At 40.8% G+C, this 19,135-nt stretch overlaps 1 protein-coding gene across 1 annotated transcript in view; it reads right to left on the reverse strand.

Moving 5' to 3' along the window:
- LOC118413782 overlaps positions 1-19,135 on the reverse strand; it is a 23,054-nt gene continuing 3,919 nt past the window's right edge. The window contains exons 5-19 of the mRNA XM_035817313.1: positions 18,516-18,628; positions 16,938-17,045; positions 15,666-16,085; positions 14,878-14,994; positions 13,259-13,520; positions 12,402-12,565; positions 11,609-11,830; positions 10,835-11,023; positions 10,321-10,433; positions 9,730-9,774; positions 8,275-8,384; positions 5,930-6,111; positions 4,392-4,730; positions 3,800-3,932; positions 1-2,884 (exon numbers count right to left, since the gene is read on the reverse strand). Of these exons, the coding sequence (XP_035673206.1) occupies positions 2,452-2,884; positions 3,800-3,932; positions 4,392-4,730; positions 5,930-6,111; positions 8,275-8,384; positions 9,730-9,774; positions 10,321-10,433; positions 10,835-11,023; positions 11,609-11,830; positions 12,402-12,565; positions 13,259-13,520; positions 14,878-14,994; positions 15,666-16,085; positions 16,938-17,045; positions 18,516-18,628 (2,950 nt within the window). The 3' untranslated portion in view covers positions 1-2,451. The remainder of the gene's footprint in view (positions 2,885-3,799; positions 3,933-4,391; positions 4,731-5,929; positions 6,112-8,274; positions 8,385-9,729; positions 9,775-10,320; positions 10,434-10,834; positions 11,024-11,608; positions 11,831-12,401; positions 12,566-13,258; positions 13,521-14,877; positions 14,995-15,665; positions 16,086-16,937; positions 17,046-18,515; positions 18,629-19,135) is intronic.

The raw sequence follows: 19,135 nt of genomic DNA on the forward strand, positions 1-19,135 counted from the left end.
GGTGTTAGGAAGACAAAGGTCAAGATCAATTTTGGGCCCCCTGGTATGTGACATTTGGTCTTGATTTTTTGGTGGCAGATAGCTAATGACGTAAAGAATAGGTGGTGTATGTTTGGGTCCCCTTGCAGGTTGCTCTGGAGCTGCATTGGCGTTTTTTACAAAAACCTCTTGGGAGGATGACTAAACAAGGGGACGACAAATTTAGATGATATTTGGTATTTAGGTAGTTTTGACAGAGATGTTCATCCTAAAGTGCAAATAATGCAAACTGGCACTTAATTTGCATAATTAATGAGGGAAATCTATATTTGTAGTGTTTTCCATTATAGGACTCAAATACCTGTAATATATGTAGTTTGTTGCTGGTGGAACATTAGCAGATAACAATTATGCAAATTCGATCCTAATTTGCATAATTAATATAAAAGCGCTAGCTATAATTCTTCTCCATGGTATATTATTGGACAATCAACATTGGGACCGACATAAGTTATCTAAAGGTGTACATAGCCAAGCATAGATTATGTAAATGTGGAAGTAATTTGCATAATCGGACTACTTCATGGAGATATGAGGTCTGCGAACTCTTGTTAAGACCTTGAATTGCACGACGGCCTTACATTTGTTAAAACCAGAAGACAATTATTAAAAAGAGTATTTGCACATTAGCGGATATTGCACGTTTGCGGATATTGCACACACTTACTTAACGGCAACAATGTGGCCAAGTGTAAAAAGCCATTTATAATTGTTGATTTTTTAACCTGATAATAATATTGAAATTGAGTATATTGCAATAATGATGGATATTGATAATTAGAAAATCAAGGAGACAAATGTAGGACGTACAAGGCATTTAAAGAGATATGTGAAAGAGAAATATATCTGAACACTTCAAACTTTGAACATCGTAGAGCTATGTGTAAACTTCGCCTTAGTGACCATCCCTTACATATAGAATCCGGTAGGAATAATCGTACTCCTCTAAAGGACAGAACATGCAGATTTTGTGACCACTCGTATCTTGAAGACGAAACACATTTTTTACTAGACTGTACTTGTATATAGACAATATCTATTTAACACTTTACTGTCAGTCAATAATTATAAGAAAATGTCAAAGCAGCACACATTTAATTACTTGATGTCATGCAGAAATGATCATGCTATGATAAACACAAAATGTAAATATATCTGAACGTGTTCTAAAAAGAGAGAAGAAAATATTAGATGTAGCGGTTAACAATAGTTTATGTATTCAACAGAAATTCATGATGTCTTAGTACATTTCTCCTCTAGTTTGGTTTAAAATTAATGCATAGGTTTAGTTCTACCTTTTTATCCATTAGATCACATGTGGCCCTCTGTGCATTTAGCCTACGGTTATGAACATGCAATAAAAATTGTTATTATTAATAAAATGATCATGCACAAAACGTTTTTGTCAGTATAGCAAAGTGATAGAAAATGACTCAAGTTGTGATTTCTTTTAAATCTGGCGAACTTTGAACACAAACTGAATTAGTGTCTGTAACAATATGATATGTGATGAGTCATATAAAATGTAAAAATATGACAGCCTTACATTATCTTAATGTGCAGTTAAGATTCAAACTACTGTCAAAGCAAATAATTAAAAACGAACTTCATGAATAAATATTTTGATTGGCTATCCTTAAGTTGGAGAGGTGCGTTTTCTTCACTATTTTGTTGATAAATATTTTGCTAAATCTGATATAATGTATCAACATAATGTTTTATAGGTTGTGCTTGTTGGTAATAATGACTTTATTATAGATAATGGAATAAAGATTCCTTAATGCATTAGGTCTGTTTGAAAACACTTAACGTAAACGAGGAGTGTCCACTGAAATTTATCACAATGCAATCTACAATTATTATTGACGAGGCCTTTACGATTGGCTACCACGCTTTACACAAAAATATTATTTTACAAAGTTTTTAACATAGATATACATACAACATGCAAGTTGGTACATTTGTCATATATATTCATCGAGGGGCACAGTTTTGCCTATGTATGGCGCCCTATGTATTACTATATATAGGAACAAAAATTATCTAAAATGATCACCTTTATTAGCTAACGAAGAAAAAAATGTTTGTAAGCAAACATTATAGTCGAAGTCTACATTTATTATTATGGTATCATAGCAATTCAAATAGTACTATGATATAATGTAAGAAGAAGAACACATTATTTTATACATAACAACAAACAGCAGAGTGACTAAAAGTAAAGTCAGGATCTGTTGTCACATTTAACATATTTACTTGCCTAAATACAAAGTCATGGGAACGGCTGAGTAGCTTAAACTACACTCAGGATCTGTTGCCACATATAACATATTTACTTGTCTAAATACATAGCCATGGGAACGGCAGAGTGACTAAAAGTAAACTCAGGATCTGTTGTCACATTTAACATATCTACTTGCCTAAATACATAGTCATGGGAACGGCTGCCGCGATGCTGATGATGTACAGAACAAGTAAAACCCTGTCCAGGACTTTAGCCAACAGGATGTACTCGGACACCTCCTCTTCATTCATCATAACCTTCTTAAGCACCTCTCTCTTGTTATCAACAGCCTTTGCGAGCTCTTTGACTTCTTTTTTTACGCCTTTAAGATTAGGGATAAGCTGAAGGAGGGCGGTGGTGCGGGTGGGCACCAGACTTGAGAGAGGCGTTGATGGCTGTTTGGTTGTCTCATTGCCATCACAGGGCCTTTCGTCGTTGACGTCCACCTTGCCATCGCATAGAAAAGCGCAGTTGATCAGGCCTGTGGCTGGAAAGTCTGTCAGGTCAGCCTCTTCATCACGGGGGTGCTTCTTTTCTGTTAGATCGCCCAACAGCAGTATTCTAAATAAAAATGACGTGAATTAAATGGCGCCGAAGAGCAATTACTGTAAATGTAGAAACTTTCGCGGTGGTTTGATGTTCGCGGTTTTCGCGGTGGCCGCTTCACCGCGAACATTTTTTATGGCAGTAAGAGACTACAGTGCATGGTGCTACCGCGAACTTAAAACCAACGCGATAAGTATATTTCCCGCTACCACAAAATTAAATCTCCGCAAAGTTAAATGCATTTAAGTATTACTTGAGCTTTCTACAACCCGAAATTCATGACGATTGTTCAAAGTTATTCTCTTTCAAACATTGAAACGAAATCGCCCCCCCCCCCATCACCAGGGAACCATACCTACACAACTTAAGAATCATGGCCATAAAATCTCCAGAACATGAGATCAAAAACGTCAAGTACATAAGAAAGTTGCTAGGAGACCAATATTTGGATAATTGGGAAATATTATATACTGAGTGAAAAGGTGGCCCTTGTGTGTAAGGAAAACAATTCCAACAAACAGAAAAACTAGCATGTAATGTTGGTGATATTCTCATTAGAGAATGCCATTAACTAAATATGGAGCCTTGTCGAATCATGGAATATTAAAAATTTGGGATAAGCGAATGTATTTTGAGGTTACAAAGATACCGCGGAAATAATTCTAAAATGCTGTAATTACTAGTTACTATCAATTTTCTTCCAACAGTGACTAGATGATCTACGAAAGCCTGGCCTAGTCTCGTGTTCTCTCGCGAGATCGAGACTAGGCCATTCTCCGTGACCAAGATGTGCTGTCAGACATCGAAAATTTGGAGGTACGTACTCTACATTTAAAACAGTCACTGTCGGAAGAAAATTGATAGTATCTGTATACATACGTAACTGATGAACCTCTTCAACGATATTCAACTGTAATGACTAGTAATTACTTTGAAATGTGTCGGAGAAAAATAATCTTCGCCATTGGAGACAGGCTGCCCTTCCGGTCGTGAATAATGATGACGGCCATGGTAAGAAGGAGGAAAACTCCCATCAGCCCCATGCACACGATGATCAGCGTAGCTGTAAAATTATGATAAAACATAGCACGGACGTTCATCGATTTGTGTTAAATAAATGGACAAGCTGAACTTTGCCCAAGCAACACTTGGGGCTTATCCAAATTTTCGGCTAACACCATGTCTACTGCAGCTTCCGGAACATGACATTCGAGCTGGCCGTCCAACACTGAACAGAGACGGGGGGTGACATAGGTTATCTGAAACCAAATGATTGGCTGCTGCAGCCATGTGGCTTCGACGGTACGTCCCGGAAGCTGCAGTAGACGGGTCCATTCCGTGAACAAGGCTGACGGAGTCATCCGAAAATTTAGCTAAGTTAACTTTCTTCAGTGATAGTTAGGGACATTTTAGTTTGTCATAATGGCAAACAGTTACCAGAATGCTAAATATCAGGATAGCCTTAACTGACATTTATCTTGTTCAAAAAACAATGCAGTCGATTTGTATCTATTTTACTCACCGAAAAATGGCAAACCCCCCTTGACAGGAAGAACGCCTGTGACAAATACAAGAGACACGACCATGGAGAGCAGAATGGTCAGGCCAAACGAGATCCGGTCTCCCCTGTCCAGGGGCATGACGAAGGTGATGATCATCAGCACAACCAGGATGATGCAGGGTCCCACAGTAGTGGCGAGGTGAAACAGGGGGATCCTCTTTAGATGAACAACAAAGCATGCTTCTCTGTTGTCTTTCGCAAATATATTGTCATTTCTATGCCATTCGCCCTCTGTTGTTACATCCGAGTAAGAGTTGCATGGACTGCTCCCCTTGTCTGTTGATCCTCCTCCTTGGCATTCTACATGTTCAAAACATAAAAAATATCACGTCATTCCGTCAACGAGCTATTGTCATCCAAAGTTTGAAAGACAATCGGCCACTGCACTTCCAAAAACGCCCAAACTTACCGAACGTATTTCCTACTCAAAAAGCTATCTGTTCGTCAAAAATCATGACCTTAGCATGTCCAGAACACGAGATATCAATAACTAACGCTCCACTGCAGTACCTTAGAAAGCCTCTGTGGTGCCCATTATCGAACCTGACCTTAGTTTTCCTGACACCTACCCACCTACCAAATATCATCAGGATCCATCAAAGGCACACGTACAGACAAACACGCCCAAAATATAACCTTCTTGACGACGGTAAAGACCATTACTTGTACGCGTAAACCATTACTTGTTATCTTGTCATCAGGATATAATATGTAATACCCCTTTGATACATCCGAATTGCGATCGATGGCCCGTACAGTTGATCATGAAGACTCATCTTACATACATACAAACCTACATAGTCATACCCTTAACAAGTTAGCCATATCCAGACCGGGCTTTTTTGGGATTCCTGGGACGGGGGGGGGGGGCTCTTTTGACCCCCTCCTTCGTAATTTCAAAACGGCTTGGGTTACGATCACCAAATTTGGAGGGAATGGTGTAAAGATTTATATGTTCTGTAAGTTTGGTATCGTTATGACGTAATATGACGTAATTATGACGTCATAATGTCATAATTTTAGCCCCCCCCCCCGTCTGGATAGGATTAAAGCATTCACAAAGTTTTGCTTCCATTCCAAGAATCATCTTCTGATTACAAAGTCTGGTCCCCTCCTGTTGTCAGTGTTGGATGGTATTCTTCTCTTGCCAACATATGAACAGCTTGTAGTTGTGATTTATTTTGTTTTAGAAATATTCCCTATCATTTTACCCAATCTTTTACAAAAGGAACGAAAATCAGTTAAGACTTATTTTTTCGAAATCCTTACGAATGGTTTGAATAGGTAAGAATTATTTATACCACCTTTCCACTAGGACGACGCTCTCGTCGCGCTCTCTCTGCGAAATAAAAATTGACAGATCTGTTGTCTTTTCAGTTACACTTTTACGTTTTGTATGATATGCCAAGTGTGAAAGCGAACGTTACACATATCCTATTTAGTTCGCAATGAGAGCGCAGCGCGATGGCCGTCTAGTGGAAAGGGGGCCCGGAACTTACGAATGGTTTGCTCCACTGCTGCGATCGCAGAGAAGCAGACGTGACATTCCATGGTGTCTGCAGGGAAGTAGAAGGGGTCTGCATCACACACAGTGGTGGTCTGGGTTTCTACACTCCAGGCTACCCGGCCATTGCTGCTCACGCGGACCGGGACATCCTTTTGTAGGCTGTGTGAAGCAGCACTGCGAAGGTTCAACATGTTTTGGTTATTTGTTCTTGTTTTTCCTTTCCCTTTGAAACGGTGTCTAGTTGTTGCTACACAATATCGTGTGTAAGGCTCGTATATTACTAGGATGCAAAAAATTATAATGTATGCCCATTGATTATTTCAGTAGCCAATATGAGATTTTGTTGATTTTTTTCAGTTATGAAAGCTCAAATCGGCCTGCACTGCAGGTGGCCTTTTATTTAAGTCATGAGGGAAGAGATGTCAGATAAAATACATAACAGAGGTATACGTAACGTATAGTTTATAAAACTAACCTTTGTTTATAAAAAATAAACTTTGTTCCAACACAACAGAAGACAGACTCACCATGAATTTTCGGTCCAGCACGTCGACCTTCTTCAGATAGACGATTCGCTGCACTGATGTTCCGGAAGTTCGTCGGATGACGTCAGCACTCAGCGGCGAATGGTCAATGGCGGGAAAGCGAAACTACCGCCATAACACGGTTCAGAGAGGGTTGATGCGCCATTATGTATATGACCTCCTTGACAAACCCCATAAAATGCCTTCCCGCCATTTACGATTCGCTGCTGAGATGAATGCTGACGTCATTCAACATCAGTACGGCGAATCGTCTATCTAATAGGGCCTTTACACTGAATCCGAATTAGCAGGAATCAAGCAGAACCAGCCGGAAGGAAGTATTTGCAAAATTCTTGCCACATTCGGGGCAATTCCGAATGGGGATTCCAAATGGACCTCATATCCCCTTCACACGAGTTCGAAGGAATGAGCCCCAATGCCGTCATAATAAAAAGTATTCTCTTTTCCTGGGTATTCGTAGCGTATTCTAGAAATTCTTACTGCATTCCAGATATTCTTTTGGCCACTTTAGAAGTGGCTTGCCGTTTCGGTTCTCCATCAAATGAGATAAGAATGTTTTGAGTAATGTTGGAATGCCGTAGAATGCGGTCATAATGCAGTTAGAATAGTTAGAAGACACTTTGAATCCACTTCGAATGCACCTCGACAGTTTTTAACTTGTCAAAAACTTTCGGACCAGCCAAAAATTCTGGCACAAATAGCTGGAATTGCCAGGAATAGAAAAGAATTTTCATTCCGACGGCATTCCGGCTGATTCTTGCTCTTGTGTGAAGGGTGCTTAAAGAACATCGACGTGCTCGACTGAAAATTTATGGTTAGTCTTTCTTCTGTTGTGCTGGAACAAAGTTGAACCTTTTTCGCTATGGATTCTACCATGAGATTCTACAATCACAGATGAGATTTCATTCAGATGTGAGGTAAAGTTTACTTCATTTATAGTCATACTAAGTCTATACACATATTTTGCACATGCATGGTACACAATACATAGAAGCGAGCTGCTGTATGATTCGAGTCCGTTTGTTTTGGTAGTTTCTGTTTCTTTAAGCTGCTACATCATAAATATTGAATTCCTAAGTTTCCCTAGTAAGGCTTTCACCCGGTCCTTCAATGTAATCTGATGGTCAAATGAAAGTTTATTTCAAAGTGTCATACCAAAAGGCGGATTGAAGGTACATGGGAGAAACATAGGGAACATACATGTGACAATGGATAGTGATAAATGTAATTGTAAAAAGAGACAACTAGAATATACTAGTGTTGGCTATTTCTTACCAGGTTGGGTTTGACTCCTTTTTGTAAGTAGAGAAAGACGAAAAGCCCTATTTTTTCTACAATTTGTGGATTCTGTGACTTTAAGAGGAAAGTGGCTTTCTGTTCATCTGTGAATGTAGTTAAAAGTTGGAGTATGTCACTGTGACTTCTCTTAACAAACTTGGTCAAACCGCACCTAGATATGTATATTGGACATGTGATGCATGAAATGATTAATCTAAAAGGCGGAAACTGAATACACAGGGGTGCCTAAGCATTTGCATGAAACGCAAGAAAATTATGAAAATCACACGAATCACTATGAGTTAACGAACGAACCTTGTGCGATTTGTACGAACCTTATGCAAATGACGTAATGTCACGTGATTCGGTGGTGGTCGGCCGGTTTCGCATACGGTTCGTGCAAATCGCATAAGGTTCGTACGTTTTCGCATAGTGATTCGTGCGTATCACATAATGTTCGTGCGAATCTCATAGGGTTCGTGCAAATGCTTAGGCACCTCTGATACAAGCTTACTTTCTCTTCAAGGTCAATATTGGAGTCCAAATGTTGTCACCAGGAATGTTGAGTGTCGTGACGTCATCGTAGTATTTTGGATCCCAGCTCAGTCTGCTGTCTTGCCATGTCTAAGAAAAGGAACAATCATTTACTATCAATTTTTTTCCGACAGTGACTGTTTTAAAGGTAGAGTACGTATCTCCAATTTTTGGATGTCTGACTGCACATCTTGGTCACGGAGAATGGCCTAGTCTCGATCTCGCGAAAGAGCACGAGACTAGGCCTGGCTTGCTTAGATCATCTGCCCCTCCCCCCGCCTCCTTGCGGAGAAGGGGTAGGTTTAGTCTCGTGTTCTCTCGCGAGATCGAGACTAGACCCTCTCCGTGACCAAGATGTGCTGTCAGACATCGAAAATTCGGAGGTACGTACTCTACATTTAAACCAGTCAATGTCGGAAAAAAATTGATAGTAACTGTATGCATACGTGACAGGTGAACATCTTCAAGGAACAAACATGAAAATAATTACCAAAATAACGTCTGAAACACCTCTGGGCAAAACGTTCTTTATGTGCAGTCATACAGTTTCTTATCTGTTGTCTGTATATTTAAAGGGTGACTCTGTACTTGGTTAACTGTCTTAGAAAATCTCCACCGATGTAGATGTAAATTGCAGGACTGCCATACTGAAGTCCATATTTTACGTTATCCGGATTTATACCGGCAGGGTCTGGTCATTATCTGTATTAGGCCTAGGTCCTAATCGCAAAAAGGGGCCCTGTCGAGTAGTTCATGGGCTGTTTGGGGGGACTTTTCGACGTGGGACACTTTACGAGGTCCCGTGGGACACCTTACGGCTCACGAGGTATTTTGGGGCCCGGACGACTACCAGGTTGAATTTAAGCCGGAGTTAAGATGAACCCGGGCCTCGGTTACAAATAGGCGCCGTAACCTACCCGTGGGGTACACCGAGGGGTACCCCCGTGTATGGCAGTTCACTGGGACAAATATGTGTCCTCGGGGCCGGGGCTACATCCCTGACGGGCACCGGTGCAGTTGGGACCTAAGCCTAAGTGGTGTCTTTGAGGTATTTTATCTGGCTAAATTGGCATTTTGACCTTGCATTGTTTTCTTATTAAAGAATTAAGAAAGAATGGAGACGTAAGGAATATTGATAGATGGGCATGGAAGAATTCTAAATCTGATTTTTTGCGGCCATATTGATGACGTCATCAGGTTTTATTGCCCCTAATATTACTTTTTTTTCTATGACAAAATACGGCACTTTGGTACATATCACTGCAATGAAACTATGTTTTTATGTGCATAATGATGAAAGCTACAAATCCACGGTTTCGCAAATTGATGTCTACTAATGATCTGTAGTAATTAGAAAATATTAGTTTTCATCTAATAAAAAAATCATTTTTTATAACTACAGATTGTTAGTAGATATCAATTTGCGCCCACTCACGAAATCAATGGCGACAGATGCAACCAGCTGCTCCTTCTTTTCGTCCTGAAATGAAAGTAACAGCATGGATTTAGATATGCATTTTGCTCCGAGAAATAATTCCATTCCGATATCAAATCCAGAATAAATCAAAACGGAAGGAAAGATACGGACAAAAAAGTATATTTCGAATGTACACAGTTTTGAACTTCGTAGAACAATCACAAAGATAAGAATCTGTAGTCACAAACTAAATATAGAAGCCGGAAGATATACTAACTTTCCCCGTGACGAGAGGTTTTGTCCATTCTGCCCAAATGAGATCGAAGGCGAACGTTTTTTTGTATGGATTGTTCACGATATAATGATAAACGCACAGAGCTGTTCACATCACTTTCCACTTGCTCTAAAGAATTTACTACTGTCTGTTTGATACATAAATTCAACTACATTCTGGGAGGCGATAACCCTGTGTACAAATATATTCACGAATGCTTATACCGTAGAACCAATAGTGTAAATGACATGCTAGACCCAATGTGTTGACTTATCTATAGATATCCATATATGTCTGTTTAGTTGTGCTGTAAGTAGTGAGACAAAGGTACTTGCCAAGTCGACTATCTGTTCTACAGATCCAGTGAAGTTGATGACGACATTCTCAGGTGCAAGACTGGCACTGTAAATCTCCAGGAGCTCCCCCTGAAGCCTTCGTCGGTGGTTTACTGCATCAGTGTTTGTATTAAGTTCAAAAATCATTATGCGGCAACTTATAAGATAAAACGCGACATAGAGATATGTTGTCTTATAAACATGGGAAGAGAAAAATTATACTGAAATAGTGTGCAAGTCGTTATTGTAGTATTTTTAATCTTGAATAAAATTTCATGTTGGGAAAATAACAAAGCATGGCAAGTTGAAAACAAATGTTAACAGAGCGCTGACTTTCATCAAAACCATCTGTAGTCTTTGGACATGCGAAGAGTTTTTTTATATTCGTCTTCCATTTTAATATAAATATACCAAGAATATTCTACAGCCGCACATTTAAAAAGGGTTAGGATTGAATAAAGTTGTATACGATTCATCATATGTTACAAAATACGACACTCTACAAATCAATCACCTGAGCATCTGGGCTTGTCGTATTGCCAATCGCCCCCTGGCATGCACCTCGCTTCACTGGTGTAACCTGACTTCAGCGTGTAGCCTTCGTTGCACGTGTACGTGACTCTATCATCGACGTAGTAGAACCTCTTACCGGGGCTTCTCTTGCCGTAGTTTGGAGGGCCTCTATCCCAGCAGCCATCGGCATCTGTATCAACACGTGACAGTTAGTGACAAAATAATCATCAACAAGAGCACCCTAAAATCGTGACCATATAGCTTGTTCAGAACACGAGATAGCAAACCCGGAAGTTGCGCTGCAGTGCCAAGAGAAGCCGCTAGGGGGCCCAAAATCTAACCATTTCCAGTTTTCATCACACACTACCAACACACAAAGTATGAAACCAATTCACGCAGCCGTTCTTGAGTTATCTTGTTTACATACAAACAGACAAACAAACGCAGGGTAAAATATAACCTCCATGACATTTCATGGAGGTAATAATATGCTTTCAGACGTGTGCTAGAACATCTTTTGTGATCGCAACTACTGAAAATGTATTTACGTTCGCGGGGATTTAATTTCGCGGTAGCGGGAAAAGGGACTTTTCGCGGCGGTTTTAAGTTCGCGGTAGTACCATGCACTGTAGTCTCTTACTACCGTGGAAAAATGTTCGCGGTGGTTTTAAGTTCGCGGTGAAGTGGCCACCGCGGAAACCGTGAACATTAAACCACTGCGAAAGTTTCTCCATTTACAGTATTTCAATCACTCTGTTCTCACAGGACAACTTACCACAAGGAATGACGTCACAATCCTCCTGGCTACCGTCTTCTGTCAAACAAAATGGCCGATCGAGCCCGGTCGGGTTGCGGCAGTAGTTGTTATCCAGGTTGGCCCAGGGGTACTCTGTCTTGTAGTAACCGGCTTGCTCAACCGACCACTCCACACAATCTGCCCCGGATGTAGTTTTACTCCATGTACCACGGTAGTTTATGCCAATGCCATGGTAGCAAACTATGGGACACATTTAACGAAGAAGTATCTGTAGTTTATAATTTTTATGAAAAAAAAACGTATTTCTGACTAAGTGTAACGAATATGGGTTGGCGTGCCGAAATCCAATTGTTGTGCTTATTGTGGCATTCAATATCCATATGATGTCACAACTGACAGAAAATGATTCATAGCTACGTATTATTTGACGTTTTGGTCAACTTCTGATCTGCGAAGTAAAGTAATATGGACTTCCTTTATTTTTCATAGACTTCTGAAATGACGGAAACAAACAAAAGGAACGGACTCGAATCATGCAGCAACACTCACTATTATGATTTTTTCATACCATGTATGTGTATAAAGTATGTGATTAAACTTATTAGGACTTTGAATGATGTAAACTGTACTGTTATGTATTTTGTCTGACCATTACCTCTTCCCTCGTGACCTTAATGAAACGCGGACTGCGGACCGATTTGAGCTTTCATGAATAACTAAATTTAAAGCTTCAAACAAACAAACAAGACAGGCATTACAATCTTATAGACTACTTCGACTAAATGGCATCGAAGAAAGTATTCACTTTCACCTTCGTTTCCCTTCTTGGCTGAATTGGGATTCCAGCAGCCGTGTTCGGACGATGGAAACAGTTTACATCGAGGCAGCAGGCCCTTCATCCAGTCAGCAGCCATGTAGAGCACTTCCTCACACCACGAGCGGCATGGCACCAGCTGTGTACCCGTGACGTTTCCCCTAAAAACACTTACAGATTTACCGAAAGTTGGTAGAATATAGGATATATGACAATTCTTGTTCACAAACAGGTTAAACTTACTTATTTTCTTACTTGCTTACGTTTGGGTGTCTATCAGACACTTCTACAGTGATGAACCGGGTCGAGGGGGAGGGGGGTATAAGCTGAGCCACGTTTGGGATTGTGTTCTCGTCGCAAAAGCGCCACTTACATCGGCTACATATGGCAACGAGAAGCAGAACTCCAGTGAGAAGTTCTGAGGAAAGTGTCTGATAGACACAGAATCGTAAGCAAGTAAGTCTAACCTGGTTGTGTACAAGAATTCCCTTATATCCTATTTACAGATTTAGCATACGTACCGGTAACCTCAAAGTGGATTCTATGGTAGCATAAGATGGTATCAAAGGCTGGCAAAGGAGTGTAGCCGAGCTTAAAGTCAATGCACTCGCCAAAGTCGGCTACACCAATCTGCTAGCTTTTGATACTATCTGCTGCTACCGTAAGATCCGCTTGAGATCGAAGTACCATCTCGCCGCTACCTGAATACGTGATGTTTGTTACTACTAAGCAATGTTTTAATCCGACATTGACCAAGTGACATTGAAGACTGTTGTTTAACTTGATAGTTTCCTAAAGCAAAACTGAAACGTTATTTTAGAAAAATTATTTTCCCACAATATTTTCCTACTTACATGCACGAGATCGTTTCGGTTGCATTTGGAGACAAAAAGCAGTCGGCCTTGTTCTCTTCGGTTACATTGCATTGCGGGAAAATGACCGTCGAAACGAAATTTCTTAACTCCGGGTGGTAGTTTCCGGAGCTGCTGTACGAAGTGTTGAGCAGCTCCACCACAGAGGAATTCTGGGCCTCCTCAAATGTCGTCTGGCCCAGCTGATTCGGCAGCATGGCCAGTCTGATGTCGATTTGAAAATCTCCAGGTATTGGCTGACACACTGAAAATTTGGCAAAGAAAAGCATTATGCCATTTCACTGGTTTTGATACTGATTAGAAGACAAGGATTCTGAACCGTAGATAGCTGCAACATGGGAAAGAAAGACATTAGTTGATATCGTTCGTCTCTTTTGTCTGTAAAGACGTATACATCGTGTATAGGGATGGGTACCGGTACGGCGTACCGATACAAAACCTTTTTTCTCGTTGGACCGGTCCAGAAAAACCGAACCTGAAAAAAATCAGTAGACCGGATGTTGGACCTATTACAAAGGAAACAGATTATATGATCAGGAATTCACACGTTTTGGGGCTTACCGGTCAAAAAAATAACAAGAGCGGAGCAGAGTAGAGCTTATGGTCATTTTTTAAGTTTTACAGTCAAACATACAGATACAGTTAGTCTTGCATGATTTTAGAACGCCAGATGGAGTCAAATACTCCACAAAACATATTTCTCTGCAGCGATATTGACCATTGTTTTGAGTATCGCCCATTCACAAGTTCTCACATACTGAACATGGACCTGGACCTGATCCTCTGGACCTGGACCGCACCTGGACCTGAATTGTGTGTGTCGGTATCCACCCCTAATCGTGCACCATTGGACTGGAGCAATGGTCGAATGATCGTCTTGCATTCAGCCGTTCATATCTAGGACGTAAAGATGGTACATACTGCTTTCTCTGCTTAGCACTGAGCAATAATGTATTGACGAGTATAGGAGTTGAAATACACATCACTATTGGTTTGCACAAACTTATAGCCTATGGGGCTACAGAAAAGGAGATGGGCACAACCTTAAGCATCTGTTACAGCTGATACACTAGCAACTTCAACTTGATACATCAACGGGTCACCCCCTGATAGTGATTTCATCATCGGTCGACGTGCTTACACACGATGGGGTTATACCGCCCCTTGCGGAGTGATATACCCTTTCGAATAGCTGAATACAAGACGGGGATGCGACAGGTCTCTCGTGCGGGTGAATGATGTTAATCACCGTATGGCTGATACGAGACAGAGGTTCGCTAGGCCTCCATCCGGGTGATTTGTAGTGAATCACCAACTCCGGACAGAAGGATTTGCACCAACGCACACCGCACCATCGCACGTGTGGGTGTTCTTTAACGTGCCTGGGGTATGGCTCTCCCCAGACACGGGACCTCCAATTAACGTCCTATCCGAGGGAAGCTAGGTACTCATGTTCACCTAAGTAAAGTGAGGAAAGCGGAATAAAGTGCCTTTCACAAGGGTACAAGATCTGTGACACGGCAGCCGGAGTCGAACTCGAGACCTCTCGGTCACGAGGCAAACACGCTGCCGCTGCGCCACGCGATCTCACAGTGACTTACCACAGCCCGTCTCATCACTCCCGTCCGTACAGTCCGTGGCCCCGTCACACCGCTTCCATGACAGGATACACGCACGGCCGTGGCTACAGCGGAAGTATCCTAGAGAGCAGGTTATAGCTGTGCATGGACACAGTCCAGTAATGAGTTTTTTTAGGGTTGTTTTAATCATTTATTCTCCACGTGAACAACAACAGGACACTCACTTGCAGATTTACATAGAGACGTAACGCAAGTTCACCTTTATTCGTGGGGTAACCTATATCCGTTGTTTTTCAAAACAGGGTATTTAGGCACATCAAGTCGACGGGTGGAAGTTTTAAACTACAATATACTGAAAATATTGCAATTTGAAACCAACGTCCGTCAACTTGATATTCCCAAATACTCTGTTTGAAAAGCAACGGATATAGGTTACCCCGCGGATAAAGATGAACTTGCGTCAAGTTTATAACTGATCATTCTTATCATTTAGTCCAGTCGAAATCACACACTTTGACGATAGGATCAGAAAAAAATGAAATCAACGTATCAGTAAAACATATCAATAAAAACAAAGTTTTAGTTTATGATGTTGAATCTACCGCGTTATGATATGCAAAGGCATTTGATCTATATACTATAACCGGTTAGAAAGAAATTGTTTTTATTATTCGTATCTTGATCACAATGTCATGTAGAAGGCCACGGGCAATGGTGGAATGATAATTTTATAGAAGCAAATGTATCAACTCCAACTGCAAAAACTCTTATATAATAAGTAAAATTCTGCACAATGTTACGTGGAATACCTTTTCTCAGCTGGCATATGAACTTGTAAGCAGAGGAGCACGGTGCGTCATTCCATCCGGAACCACCGTAGTTCGCACAGTCTTCACCTCCCTGGTTATCGTTAGGTTCCCCCAGCTGCCAGCCGTTCCAGTCAGCGATGGTGTCGTGTTCAGTCCCGTCCGCCCACCTCCACTCACCCTCGTCCTTCTGATCGCTCAGGCCGATCCAAAAACGTGAGATTTCACTGACGGCATTCTTTAGATCTCTTACGAAGTTGTTCACGTCTTTGTCTTTCGGCAAAGCCAGCATTCCAATCTCCTGGTCCGCCAAATCCCCCGCCCCGTCCTCTTCACACACCTGCCTTGCCTGGTCGTACGTTTTTTCTTGGTTGTAGGCCTTGAAGCATGCACCAGCGTATGCGGTGTAGCCAGAAAGACAGCCTATGACAACAAAGATATTTCTTTACATTAGAAATGGAATTTATGTTGGTTCATCCGTTATAAACACTATCTAATCCACGCTGATAGCTCTGTAGCAAATTATACCAGTGGACTTCTATTTGATAGCCAGCCCTATTGTGCCACAAAGTACAGTTGTTGGAAATACTAGTAGTGTGCCAACAGACTCAATGACACTTTCTAAATCAGGTTCGTAGGGCCTGATGTTACTATCATGAAGATGAAGAGCGGCCCAAAGCGATAACTGTAGCAGCATCTTTTCTCCCTCTTCTCAGTCAGAAACATCAAGCTTAGGCAAGCTTGACTTCACTGACTCAATAGGCGAAGCAGGGGTTACGAGGCTGCTCGGGAAATTTCCTACCCCATTTTGATTAGAATGGTTTGATCCGCTCACACCGCACCATCTCACATGTGGCTGGTTCTTTTACATGCCTGGGGTATGGCTCTCCTTTTCACTTGAGTAAAGTAAGGAAAGTCGTGTAAAGTGTCTTTCCCAAGGGCACAAGATCGGTACTTTACGGACTGTGTATTTTTGTACGTTCGGGCGTGACCCCTACGTACGTATACATGGCTTCTTGGGAGACCATGCGGCTCCTGGGCTATTTTTGGACACGTCTGGGCCCCTGGCTTTTTAAATCGCAGTTAAAGTCAATCCGGGGCCCGGCAACAAAAAATTTAAAAGACACTATGTCCTAAACTTAAATACCCCGCGGCAGTCTACCGGGACAAATTTGTGTCTTCAGAGGCCGTCCGAGACTACATCCCCTACGGGCACGCGTGTGCAAATGAATCGTAGCATCATCCGACCAACGAAACTAGAGACCAGATATTCACATGTCACTCCATCTTTCTGCAGTTCCCAGTTGTTTCGACAGGCGCACTTGAATCCATCTGGATGCGAAAGGCACAACTCCGTACATCCTCCATTGAAGGAAGAACACCCTAATATGAAATATATATATATATATATAAATGGCATATTTGAACCTGTTAATAAAAACTGCAGATACTGATAACTTATTCGAGTTCCACGACCCCATACCTTCGCCAAATGATCCTGGCCTTTACAACTGTATTATTATTATACTTATACTGTATTAATTGTGTTTGTCATTAATTATGCAAATAAAAATTTCATTCGCATAAATTATATCAGTGAATCATCTCCACCAGACAACAGACGTACACAATCTGTGTTAAGAAAAAATGCTTTTATTGCATTTTCTGATCATCTATGTAAATGAGGATATCATTTGCATGATTAATGTTCACTTGTTCACTTGTACATAATTTCCAGATGCTACAAGAAAGAAGTTCCTGTCATTTAACACAAGGAAACTATAGCATTTTCTCATTAATTATGCAAATTTGGTCTTTATTTTGCATAATATATGTCAATCAATATTCTTCTCCTCTTCAGTTACAGATGTCACATGTTGCAATGGTCCTATAATGGAACTGAGCGTGTTTACACGAGTTCCTAATTTATCAAGCAAATTTGATACCAATTTGCATAATCAATATGTCATTATATGAAGCGTCTCTAGCTAAAGCTATCTAAATACCATAAATCATAACAATCCGTAAACACCTTCTTGAGATATTCCCTTTTAAAGTCTGACACTAAACATGCCCTGTAGTTCCAAACCTACACCACTTACTCTCGACATCAAGAGCTGTCTACCACACAAAAATCATAGACGAAGCAAGTTCAGAACTCGAGATATCAAATCAGGAATTTCCGCTGCAGTACCGTAACAGGTCGCTAGGGGCCCCAAAATCTAATAGTTTTCAGATCTCAAGCAGACCTACCCACATACTAAATATCAATGCCATCCATTTAGGCGTTCTCGAATTATGCTGGTCTTCTACATACATACATACATACATACATACATACATGCATACATAGATACATACATACATACATACATACAAACGCTACCGACGTTTGTATGTATGTAGGTATGTATCAATTTTCAAACTGATTTTTTAAATGAAGTCAACATTAAAATGTTATTTCCATTACCTAACGTACATGTGCGAAGTATGTGCGAAGACTGTGTAAAACGTTTGGAGATACATTTTTGTATTTGTTTTGTTATGAGTTCAATCATACATATATGTAGATTGGTAATGACAGGAGGTCAAATGCACAGATGAAAACGTTAGTTCACCCTTATCCAGGAGGTATCCTATATCCGTTTTCTTAATCAGGTAATTCATAGATAGCATGTCGACGGATTATGGTTTCAACCTGCAATATTTTGAAAACACCGTCGCCGTCCGTCAACTTGATAACCCTATATCCCCAATTTTTTTTAAACAACGTATACAGGGTACCCCCGGATAAAGATAAACTAACGTTAGAGACTAAAAAAAACATACAAACAAACAGACGCAGGTTTTTACCATGATTGGTTGTGTTAATGGGCGATGCCGTGGACACGTAGATGTCTGCAGGATTTGAAACTTCTTCTTCCATAATAGTAGAAACAGTCTGATTGGTGATGGACTTGGATAACCTGGAGATGTTGTAAGGACAGTTCACCTTTATCCGCGGGGATAACCGATATCCGTTGTGTTAACCCTATCAAGACGGGGAGGGGGGGGGGGCTAAAAGTGTCTGCGCCAACTTTGACGTCGTATAACTGCAGAACAACGTGTGCTAGGACTACGACACTTGGTGACTTTCCTAAAATAGTGAACTTGGTAACAATTCTGCGAAAAATAACTTTAGTTTGAATCAAGAGATTTCATATGATCATGGTTTTGTTGCTAGAGCACACTTATTTATCTATATCATTAACATTCTGTGTAATTTCAAGTTACATTCATAATGAAATTGCTATTTTGATGACGTCATGGGTCAACATTCAAGATGGCGGTCTATGTCTAGATAGGGTCTAGCCCGGTCCAAATAGGGTTAAGAAACAGGGTGTTTAGGGATGTCCAATCGATGGACGGTGGTTTTTGAATTGCCATATTTTCCAAATACCTATGTATTGTAGTTTTCAACCACCGTCCGTCGA

Source organism: Branchiostoma floridae, chromosome 4 (genome assembly GCF_000003815.2).
Source record: "Branchiostoma floridae strain S238N-H82 chromosome 4, Bfl_VNyyK, whole genome shotgun sequence".
Classification (NCBI taxonomy): domain Eukaryota; kingdom Metazoa; phylum Chordata; class Leptocardii; order Amphioxiformes; family Branchiostomatidae; genus Branchiostoma; species Branchiostoma floridae.